At 32.2% G+C, this 12,688-nt stretch overlaps 1 protein-coding gene across 1 annotated transcript; it reads left to right on the plus strand.

Annotated features, from left to right (window-relative positions):
* Nucleotides 1-3,567: 3,567 nt before the first annotated feature.
* Nucleotides 3,568-10,972, plus strand: LOC128160830 (uncharacterized). Its single transcript, XM_052824148.1, has 5 exons — nucleotides 3,568-3,835; nucleotides 4,363-4,590; nucleotides 9,074-9,688; nucleotides 10,028-10,450; nucleotides 10,539-10,972. Exons 1-5 carry the CDS (start codon nucleotides 3,568-3,570, stop codon nucleotides 10,970-10,972), a joined length of 1,968 nt encoding a protein of 655 aa, XP_052680108.1.
* The last annotated feature ends 1,716 nt before the right edge of the window (nucleotides 10,973-12,688 follow it).

Below are 12,688 nucleotides of genomic sequence, written 5' to 3' on the forward strand. Positions count from 1 at the left end.
AAGGTAAATCAGTCCAAAACTGCCGCACGTTTTTCTGCGCAATAAATATACAATTTTTTCAATGGGTGGCTCTGTAGCTCTCCGATCTGTCAATATTTTTTCCCGGAGAGCTACATTTCTGCAGCTACCCACTTGCATACTATATGGAAAATGTTGCAGCTTATTACGACCATTGTTAATGTTAATATCAATTTAGCCAAAACTCTGATATTGGTGAATATCAAGATATTAATTTGTTTAAACTAACCCATTAAACTACGCCGCTAAAGCGGAACACCGCTCGTGAATAGGAACCGTCACACAGGTACCTGGTATATAAACCCTTCGATTTCGTTACACCCAATTTCACGCCAGAAACTCTTGGCCGACGTATAGTATTTCTTTCGTGGTCTTTTGATTTTATTTCTTATTTATGTGCATATTTTGTTTGTTAATAGTGCATTGACCAATTTATTTGATGTTGGTATTTTCCTGGCTTGAGAAAGTGCAGAAAATTTGATAATTTCAACGCGGTCGTATATCACAGCGAGGCAAGATGAACGTCAACACAGGTGAGCACTCTACAACGAAGTACGTTGAATTGTTAAAAATATGCACCTTATATAGGGGTTGTAGGGACAGCAGATATGAAAGAGAAATATTGCGGACAGTGCCTATTTACGAGCCGTGTTAACTTTAAGTAACAGTTTAGGGAAAGAGAAAAGTTTATAAAATTATGCTTAATTTAATTGCTTATTTCGATCGGAAGTACGTCACAATATGGAGGTAAACATAACACTTTTATCTTAGCAAAGCATTACTAAGTTTTACCTTGTATCAGCCAGATACCTTTCCACACACGCTCGACATATTATATACATGAAAGAAATGGCGTCAATTGGCCATTTTAAGGATAAATACGGCGTTTAATCTGTCTCAATAGAATAATATAGGCAAGCTTACCCAGAGTAGTTTGACTCTGGTCAGGGATACAAGTAAAGAAAAACTCTATATGAAATAAGAAAATGGTTAGAAACGTCCACTCCCTCCATTTGCTACGCCCAGACTGAGTTCTTAAATGCATGTGGTTAGAACCCGCCCAGTTAAACCAGCTGAGAGAACTTTAAACTATGGAGAGCAACTCGATTATAAATTAGTACGTTATAAACGTTCAACAAAATATATATGGAAAGTAAGAATGGATGTTGATTGTGACAGTAAACAAGAACAGACATAGCTGATGAACTGTATGCACGGTATCCCGAACTAATAAAGCTTAGACTGTCATACGTGATCTAGGGAAGACCCCCCACTTTAAACAGAGGTGTATTAAGTCTAGAAATCAAAATATAACGGTCAGTTACATTACTGCTGTTTTCAAGCCAACAGTTATATCAAAATAAAACTAAGGATCATTGATCCGTGGAACAAAATACTAAACCATTAAATCAACTACTTTTAATTTTTTCAATACCAACTTAACAAAATTCAAGCCTAAGAATTAAAAAAATATGAGGAATATATGAGCTTATGACAAAATATCGAACAGGACTACCCTTCTACGATCTGTGGTGATATTAGAAGAATAAATATTACAATAGCTTTTTTAATTTATTTGACTTACAACTCTTTGTTCAAACAGTGTTCTTACTTTATATCAATCGTCTCAGATTAAAATGTTTTTCAGCACGCAACATTATACTATTGTAAAAAGTAGTGTCTGTGTGTTATTGATGCACTGTCTATTTTTTAATTTCAAAATTGTGACAATACATAAAATTATCAAATTCATACTATAAGCATTATTATTCCTTTATTGGATACCAAACGGAGAATGAGTGTCGTGATTATCGTGTTTTGCTTTTGCTAACCCCTTTGCATAATCTGGTTCCACGGCATTATGAGATATAGTTTATAACACTTGTTTCAGTTTAACAATCAAAATTCCTAAAAGTTTATTAAGTGTCATGATTTTCAAAAGCAAAGTAAGGTTATTTACATGTATATGCTGTAAAAAATTGTGTTGCTGATGGCCTATGCATTTAGGGAACGGTAAACTTGTATATTGTTCTTATTTACAATGCTGCACAGGTATATGCATGTTAAAATATTTAAGGTAATGGTCCATACCCCACTAGATAAATAAAATGCGTACAGAATTTTTTCATATTTTTCAAACGTGTATCTTAGGATATGTTCTTATCAAATTTTACCCTGTTTGCTTGGTCCATCGGTATTATAAAAGCTAGGGCCGTTGCTAAAAATAGAACCGATTGCGGAAAATGGCGCTTTTCTCATACATAAAGAATATAAGCCTAAGCCTGAAATTTGATTTTCAAAAAAACATTTTTTGACTTATATCCTATGTAAAATAAAGTTATTATTATTTCAAAACAAAAGTTTTTATGTTACACTTGCTTATTTATTTAAAAAAATGATAAATCTGCATACAAATTAAATAAAATGAATAATTTTTCAAAGAGAATTAAGCTCTTACAATTTTATTTACGTACAGAATTCTCTAAAATTTTGACATTATACTTACACCTTAACGCCCTTAATCAATTAGAAATAAAATTACCTAAGGGACCGGCCTTTTCAGGATCACAATTGGCATATTTTTGCTAAAATCATTAAAATATATATTTTGAAAAAAGGTCCTTAAAAATTAAACTGTGCATAGGTTTATTATTTCATAACTCTAAAATATATGTTTTGATTATTGTTAAATAGAAAACATGATTTAAAAAAAAACTGTTGATTAATCTGTATTATTTAAATCGCAAAAGATGGTTTCTTTGGATATCGGTAAGTATTATGGATCGAGATCGGTATTTAGAAATTGCAGTCACATGCGTGGATAATGCTAACTACCAGATATATGCCTTCAAAACAAAGCCTCTATTTAAACTTTATTCAAACTTTTTTTTTTTTGACTGGTTTTAAAGACTGTTCTTATAATGAAACAACTTCTCTTCAGCGCATGATTTTAATTCTAAAAACATTTTTTGTGGAAAATAAATCTATGCTCGTTGCTAAGCGAATAGGATAAAGATGATATAGGTCAAATTATTTCCCCTTGTGTTTTTATCTCCCTTATGCACTGGAATATAGATCTCGGTCAGGATTTTAATTTGGATGTTTATAGACTTTCAGGGATTAATGTTCAAAGAATGGGATTAAATTCAACCTTATAATGGATTGATGTTTATGCAGGACAAAAATAAGCGGTCTATATTTTCAAAACGAGTACGCAATCGACACAATCCAGTCATGTTATTTCGCTGATTAATACCACGGTAGGCCTAATTGATTGCAGTTGTCATGATTTTTGATATATTTGTTTTGAATCAATATCTATGTCAGCTTGATATTTTTGTTTTGAAATACACCTTTTAACGTTAGGTCTTAATTAGATCGGGCACGGATAAGACGTAATAACGCGTGAATTACGTCAGACGTTGTTTTGTGACGTATGGACAATTACCTTAAAGCAAAACACGCAAGCAAAAATCAATAGTATTTTAAATAAAAGTAAATAAACTGAGCATTGACAATTCATTGTTGAGTCGTCAATGCAGTTAAAATATGGGGCTTTTCCGGAGTTTAAGGTCAACTTGGTTAACCATCTTGTTTTGGAATAGCGTTTGTTCCCAGTTGTATGAAAATAATAACCAATGGAACAATCAGTTGATAAGTGATAGCAACGAGGCGTCAGCACAATTGTCACAGGAGAGGTTAGAGGCTCTTCTTAAAGAGACGAAACTTGAGTCGGAAACTTGGAGAAGCAGATACGAAACACAGATGGAATCTTTCAACAGATTACCGACAGTATGCAAAGAACATGTCCATAATGGTTCGTTTAATTTTTCTAATTCAAAGTTATAACTCAATAGATATATTATTAAAGGTGTTGACTAATACTAAAAGAAAAAATACCGTGACAGTTCATTTCATATTTACATAAATTGTATTATAAATAGTTTAGTTCAAACTTTAAACGATTTATTAAGAGAAGCTATTATTTGATCATTGTATTATATGATTGTGCTATTTTTATTTTTATTTTATTAATTTTTTCCTAAAACACTTTAAATTCTTTTATTTGGTCTCAGACCGGTTCCTTTGCAATGTTTTTTGCTCTGCAGTGTTTTTCCATTGATAATATATACGTTATATTAAGATGTCAATCAGATATATTACATTACAGAATAAAATGCTTTTTCGTTAAAACATAAAATACACAGATATACAGTTTCCAGTCGATTTACGGAATACTATATACATGCATACTACATTAAACTGGTCTACTTGATATATAAATTTGCAACACGTTTAGATACATACATGTATCTATGAAATATGCTTTGATTTTCTTTCCAGTTCCAAAAGTAATAGATATCTGTAGAGACGACCCTTCCCTGGTATTTTCTCATCATGACGAATGTCAGCTGTATTACAACTGCTCTTTTACGTACACCAGTATATCCTCCCACTTAGAGCAGCACATTGTGGAATGTCCATACCCAAGTCTGTTCTCCACAAAGTCCTTTAGATGTGAGAACTTTACGGATGTATGTTGTGGACTGAGAAAAGAGCTGAAGGATAAATGTAAGCATTTTCTCTACTGATGATTTTTCTATTTTAAACTTTGTATCATGGGTTGTTGCATAGAAACTGTACTTTTATCATATGTACTCATTATTTATCTTTAGATAAAATGGACAACCATATACATTGAAAAGGGTGCGGTTATGTGATGTCAAAAGAATTGACAATCTTATCGTAAGATGAACCATGTGTACCTCTATAGAAGATAATTGATATAGTTTATTAATTCGTCAATGATCTTAATGCAAGAAAAAAATTGTAAATATTTTTGTTGAAAAAAAAGTTAATGGCTTTATTCACTTCAGAATTTAACAATTAACCTGCGCAAACTCCATCATCTCAACACTAAATCCACCACCTCTGCATCCTATGAAAGAATTAAGAATCAACTCGTAGTATATCGCTAATGTGGTTTTATCAAAAGCCAGTAAATCTGATGATTGGCCTTTAATGCAGCCGTTGATTTTCAAAATGTTTCATTTAAAACACGTTAATGGCCGATGTCGACACCGCGCACAACAAGAATTGATGTGACATCACATATGATGGTGGATTAACCTTAGTATGATTTTATGTATTCAGGCAGGCGCTCACAAGTAACAGAAATCTGTGCAAGTTCTGGGAAAGCGCTTGAAAGAATGATTAGTCCATTAAGTTGAAAGTTAAAGCTTGGTGCGAATGTAAGAGAGTGATATCTTACGAAACAGTGACCACAATATAAGTGCTTGACAAAATTCCATGGGAAGTAAATTATTGTCTTTTAAGAAAGTCTCTGACTCCTTTTCCTAAAAAGTGATATTTATTCATAATAGTCAGACGCAATAAGATTTATATACCAATTCATTTTACTGTTTAAAGTGTATGGGTATATAAGAAAAATAGCTGTAAGAGTCTGAGAAACAATTTAAACCTGGTTTCCCATGATCATGATATTGTGGTTATGGATTTGTTTTTCGTTAATTTATTGACGGTATAAATGCAAATCAATAAATAAATGCATAACAGTTTTATGACTCGTTTGCGTTGAATAAGAGAGCTTATACATTTATCACCGGGAGACAATAGGGTATATATATAGATCTGGCGACAATATGACTAAACTAACGTGCCAAAAGTATGTCAACTTTTCTTTTTTCCCTATTTATTTCATTGAAAAACAAGACATATTAAATAGGGTTTTTGCTGTTATATTTTGTCAGATTTTGAAAAAAAATATTAATTAAAATAGATTCAATATGCACTTTTTGACATACATCGAAGTAATTTGTTGACAACTCATTTGTAAAATATGATATTTCAAACACAACACAAAGGTATTTGTAAAATGCTTTACTATGTATATTTCATATTTTGCAATATGCAAGCCAAACATTCTCATCTTGGATTGGGAATATCAAATCTCAAAGAACTGGAAGTTGGAAAAATATTACAATATGATGCAAAAAAAGGAAAAATCTGAATTTATCGATCCAAGTCTTTTAAAAATATGTTAAGGGGTTATCTTTTAACGAATCTTTGAAAAATGTTGGTTTTCAATAAAATCTCTATTGAAAAGAAAAAAAATGACATACTTTTGGCACTTGAGTGTATGTGCTTTAGATGATTAAAACATCTTTATTTAAGGATATCTTAATTTCCAAGAGTGTTTACATGTGATACAAGGGTTTATTTTTTAAGGAATATTTGAACCTGTTGGTTTTCAATGAAATCTCCAGTGAAAAGAAAAATATGGCAAACTTTTGGCACTTGAGTGTCTGTGCTTTAGATGATTAAAAAACATCACTTTTTAAGGATATCTTTATTTCCCAGTGTGTTTATATGTGATAACTTTACAAATCGTAACGTAACGTACTGTTCACAATAATACACCAGTGACGTTAATGGCCTACTGTTCGGTAGTAAGCAGGGTTTGCATAATTAATACTTACTTAAAATTTGTAATCTTCTTCTTGCATTTTTACACAGACTATAAACTTCTTAGATTCAATCGTTTTTTGCCAAACCGCAATAATATAAAAATGCCAACGTTTAAAGTTTACTATAGTTACATTTAATTTAAATCCGTCCAAAAAAATAATGATAACATCTGCTTATATGTTCCTATCATATCCTACCTGCTTTCCTGTTCCTCCTCAATGTGCCAATTGACTTTCCAGGCTGCCTTTTACCAAGGGGAGTCTATTTTAAAGATCTTATGCAATGTTCTTCTCACTCGCCGAAGCATATGTCCCAGATATCTCTAGCATATATTGCATAATTATACGAAAGGATATGAAGAAAACATTGGAATGTCCATATTTCATCAATTGTTCGTCCAATTGCTAAATATGATATAACTATAAGTACAATATAATTATTCTTTGCCTACCACGAGGATACTTACCGTCAGTGTGTCATCAAATCTATCATCGGGTTTTTTTATTCTTTTTTTTTTTTTGTTTTTTTTTTTGGGGGGGGGGGGTTTGTTTATTGGGGGGGGTTGTTTATTTGGTTTTTTTGGTTTTTTTTTTTTTGATTTCACAACACCTCCACCAAATGATCACCACACAATTCGTATAGAATGATACTATTTTGGTCCTTATTTAGATAGGTTTATAAATTCAAAATTACTTCTGGATATTACGAAACTTTAGGTCTAAAATGATAATAATATACAGAATGTCAGATGCACAAATAAGAATTGGGAACAATTATTCAGTAATTTGAGCCATTAGCAAAAGTAAAAATTGATATTAGGTAAAGTGACTCAAATAAATGAAGTCAACGAAGTAATAGTTAATTGAAGACAATTACAATGAATATATAGAAATTAACTTTTTATATGAGAAAACGTGATATAAGAATATGAATTTGGTAACACATAAATGAAATGTCAATTTAAGAATTCACGCTTAATGTGTTAAAATAAAACTGTAAAGCTGAATACGACTCAAAATCAGCATCGTCAGACACTTGGTATATAACCCTTCGATTTTGTTACAACCAATTGCAAACTTTAAACTCGTGGCCGTTTATGGTCTTAATGTGTTTGCATTTATTTCTTGTTTTCTGTGCATATTTTGTTAAACGTCGTAAGTAATACTTATTTGATGTAAATGTTGTTTTACTGGGTTGGAAAAGGTGCGTAAAATTTATAATTTCACCAATCAAACCAAGTAGTACGGCAATGGTAAGACCTTTATAACAATATTATTTCAACTGTTAAGAGGTCTGGGATAAAGGCATAAACTAAAGGGATAACGGAAGTGACTTTAATAATTTTTACATTTCCGAAATATTTTTTTTTTAAATTTTAAAATTTTGAATTAATAAAAGGATCTTATTAGATATTATTATCGACAGGTTTCCCATAATATCTTCAATGATATAGATGCATGTGCTACAAGATTCAATTTTTAAATCGATCTTGTTTGCAAAATCATAACACCGCGGAACATTAACTGGCAAGATTGGAAATATACAGCTTACGTCAGTTTCACTTGTTACAGTCAAAACATTTGAAATGGGCGGGAACAAATTGACACGGACGTCTGAGAAAACATTGGATTGAAACTGTAGTTAAAGGAAATGTATTTTCAATGCACTTCAGCATTTCTAACTTGCATACTAATGTAAAGCGATCGAAAAACATTTTAGTATCAGAAAAGCGGCTGAAAAACATTTTATTTCATCAATAATTATATAATCAGCAAATGTGAAAAAATACCAATTCGGAGATATCATACGCAGGGCAAAGCATTGCCCGATGACTTCTTATATGAAACATTTTATATATTCTATTATTGGATATTATTTTAATCTTATTAATGGGAACTTTGATTGTTCTTTTCTGTGAATAAACCCCACTTAATATCAGACTTGTGACGACTGATTCTCTGAAGTCATCGGACGATGCATTGCCTTGCGTATTATCTCTCCAGAACTCTCCCGAATCTATTCATATTTGCTGATTATATACTTATTGGTAAAATAATTTTTTTTTAAATCACTTTGTTGATACTAAATATAATGTTTTTCGATCGCTTTAATTAACATGTATATAGCAAGTTAGAAATGCCAAAGTGGATTGAAAATACATTTCCTATAACTACATGTACAGTTTCAATCCAATGTTTTTTCTCAGACGTCCGTGTCAATTTGCTCCCGCCCATTTCAAATGTTTTGACTGCTACAAGTAAAATTAACGTACGCTATATATTTCCAATCTTGCCAGTTAATGTTCTGCGGTCTTAACTCACTTTTTTATCCCTGTATTTTATAAGAAATATAAATGATAAAGTTATATGATGTGATATAAATGTGGATTGGCTTTAGTGATAATTGCACGCGACTGAAAATATAGAATGAAATAATCATAGTCAATACCTGTTCAGAATGTTAAGTGTATGTAGCTCAGAGTTTTCTTGGTTGATAATATATACATTTTTTTTATCATTATTGAAATAATTTTAAAAAAAATGTACTCCATCTTTACTATTTACAGGCGATTATAGGTTACTTTCTGAGAGCCCCTCTACATGCAAACGACAGTACCCTAGTTGTAGCGGGAAAACCGACGGTTACCATGAAAACAACAATGGACCAAACTCATATTTTAACTGTTTTAGGGAGCGATTACTCAACATGGGAACATGTGAAGACGATAGTTTATGGAATATTAACAAAATAATATATGATGGTCAATGTCGCAACCCCTACGAAGTGCCTTATAAAGATGGCGGTTTTCTTTCAAGTTGCGATGGAAAGATGGACGGAAATTATGCCAATGAGCATCCTGATTTTTATTTTGTAGGACATAGAGATTACTTCAGAGTAGGACGAAAATGCGATGCTTACTATCGATGTTTAGGGGGAGTGGCAAGCGCTGTCAAATGTCCAAATGGAACCACATACGATTCACTGAGTAAAAGTTGTAAACCAGGGAACCATTCCATTGGATTGGGATGCCAGCTTTATTGCCATCCAAATTTTGAAATGTTTGGATTTCCAAACAATTTGGACGAATGTCCATATCCAGAACAGTTCTCTGACGTCACTAATCGTTGTGAAAATTTTACAAAGGTCACGTGTGGATCGCGTCCACAAGTCAAATACTATTGTAAGTATTGCTTTTATTGTAGTGCGAATTGCAAAAAAAAAAAAATCCTGCCCAAATAAATCCCGGAAAATAAAAGATGTTATCATTTATACAATTTTTTATGAATCGTCTTAGGACAAAAGGGTTGCGTCCGTAGTGTTTTCAACTAACCAGGAATATGCAATATTGCTAAAATTATGTATTTACTGAATGTTTTTCAAAGCATTAGTTATCATTATTAATACTAAAATTTGCACGTGTTACCTGGAAAATGTAGGTAATTTTACACTTTTAAATAATGTTCAGCTGTAGGTATGAAAGTATCCGTTTTACGTTTCACTTTTATATAATTTTGATAAGGTTCCTATTGGATTACACTCTACAAGCATCGAAATTTGGACTCTATATTGCACTGTTGGAAACAACACCTTAATTGCACTAGCTTATCCGATGGAGTTTATGAGCATCCTACTAAACGCCCTGGTCCTCATTACGTTATATGTCTGCAAGGAAGAGAAATTGGGGAAGGAACATGTCTGAGAGATACCATATGGCATGAACAAACGTATCCCTTTAATGGCACGTGCACGCAACGCTATGCTATTCCGATTTCTTATCACGGAATAGGACTTCTTCCAGACTGTTCTAAAAAGGCAGATGAACATTATGAGTATTCAAGTAGACCTTGTGATGCTTACTATAAATGTGAAGGTGGGGTAGCGTCTGCAGTTAAATGTCCCCCTAATACTAGCTTTAACAAAGACACTGAAATTTGCATGACAGGTATACCTTAAACAGTTATCAAGACCAGATTTAAAAACAATAAATTTTCACAGTTTCTAGTATTTAGGATACTTTTTATCATTAACAGGTGAATACTTTAAATTACTGTGCAGCCTTTTGCATTGCAAACACTGTGAACAATTGCATCCAAGTTGCAAAGAAGAGGGAAACGGATTCTTTCAACATCCTTTAAAAGGTTTGTCGCCTTGGTACATTCTTTGCAAAGATAACCGAACGATCGAAGAAGGATATTGTCCAACAGACAATGAATGGAGAGCTCAACAATTTCCTTACAATGGTCAGTGTGTCCATCTTTTTGCTATTCCAAACGAATATAATTCTGTTGGTTTACTCCCATCATGCAATGGTAAACCGGATGGAAATTACCAATATCCAGAACGACCATGTGATGCTTACTACAAGTGTGAAGATGGAATGGCTTATGCTGTAAAGTGTCCCGGTAATACGGTTTTTGATTCTTCAAATCGAACCTGTAAAATTGGCGGAATATGGAATGAATGATTTTCTAAGACCTATTGACTTTAGATATTTATTACTCGCACTCAAAGCTTGTTATACATAAAATAAAATAAAATCGTTGAACCGCTTTTTTATATTAAAATTTTAAAATACACACATTTGATTTACATGTAACCTATAAATTGTTTCTAATAACATGCATAACAAATGGTTTACTACATCAAATGCTGAGGTCTAAGAAATACTTCGAACATTATTTTCTAATACAATATAATCTTCTAATGTTGTCAACGGAATTGAATGTACCCTTTGTGGACTCATCTATGTTGGTTAAACTAAAAGCTAATTTAACAAACAAGTATTATGTCAATAACGGCAGTCAGCAGCTTTTGTACGTCAAACTCTTTAATTGTCTTTATCAGTCTGTTTTGTCTATGAAAGAATTCTAAAAAAAAAATGCCATCATGTCAAAATCCAATTGCTAAGTACGCCATTCTGAAAACAACAAGAACTCTGTAAAAATATACTTGAAAATTAGGATTTCTCTTTATGGATGCAACGATAATGCTGAAAGTGTTGGAATCTTTAAGTCTTCAGTGTAACAATTTTAATGTAACGGGGTTTTTTAACAATACCAAGAGACGAGGCATATTCGTGGACATCGGTCTTATACTGATGTGTCCTTTTCCATGCATAAAGTTATTAAAAAAAAACAACTAGTTCTCCTTTACATTTGCACCAAACTTTATTCTGTTCTTTTGAAAGTGTTAAAAAAATCTTGAAAAGGTCAAGGAAAAGCCTTTTTTTTAAAATATTTTTCCCACAGGAATACAGATTTGGGTCCATGGTTATGGATATTGCTTACCATCCGTCTCTTAAGCCTTAACAAACCCATAGCGAAAATACTTTTCAATGCATGCACAATATTATTTTTTCAACCTGCAGTATGTCAACAATCAATGCAGTTAATATGTGTAATATTCCTATTCACAACAAAGTTCAGTCATTCCAACGTATTTCAAGATTAAGTCAACTCCTTGTATTTTGTAAAATTATGCTTCAAGCATTGCCCCAAAACAAAAATAAAACATTGTTGATGATGTTAATATATAAACAACGAAGTCCTAAAATAATTATGAAAGGATCAAAATTTAGGTCCTTCAATTGGCGTCGTATTTATATACATATACTAAACTTTGTTGACGATTACTCCAAACGTTGGGCATAATTCGAAAAAGGAGACCTTGTCACCTTGTCCGAATGGTTAAAAAGCATTTGGTGCGTATAAAAATCTCGTATTAAACGACTGAGATGCGAAATAAAAACCGTCTTCATTTTTTTTTTTATAAAGCAGAAATGAGAAATGAACTAGATGGATTACACCATCAGTATGTACTGGTCCCTGCTGACAAGGCAGGTAACAACATTGTCTTTGTAAGGCATATCCTTTTAATTGCATTTTAAAAGAACGGGTTTAATTCTACATGTGGTAATCCGACTTAAGCCCATATATTATTTTTTAAACAGGAAATACTTCAAAATCATTAATCGGCCAAGAATATGTTTAATATACCCAATAGACAAAATTAATTCAATATACCGTATTTATAATGGATTCCAAAACGCCACGTCAAACATCCTTACTAACAAAACGATATGGCAGGTTCCAGTAAATGTTGTACCAAGCCTCTTTCTTTAATCCTTTTTATAAAATTCTTACATGCAGTAGTGAAGGAAAACTTCAAGAGTACTGTGCAA

The sequence above is a fragment of the Crassostrea angulata genome, chromosome 8 (genome assembly GCF_025612915.1).
Source record: "Crassostrea angulata isolate pt1a10 chromosome 8, ASM2561291v2, whole genome shotgun sequence".
Classification (NCBI taxonomy): Eukaryota; Metazoa; Mollusca; class Bivalvia; order Ostreida; family Ostreidae; genus Magallana; species Magallana angulata.

What these genes read in the sequence shown, in the direction of transcription:
- LOC128160830 (XM_052824148.1), top strand. Translation starts at nt 3,568, where the DNA reads ATGGGGCTTTTCCGGAGTTTAAGGTCAACTTGGTTAACCATCTTGTTT. An exon ending in AAAAGAGCTGAAGGATAAAT is followed by an intron (nt 4,591 to 9,073) that starts GTAAGCATTTTC and finishes TACTATTTACAG; the next exon opens with GCGATTATAGGTTACTTTCT. An exon ending in TCCACAAGTCAAATACTATT is followed by an intron (nt 9,689 to 10,027) that starts GTAAGTATTGCT and finishes AATTTTGATAAG; the next exon opens with GTTCCTATTGGATTACACTC.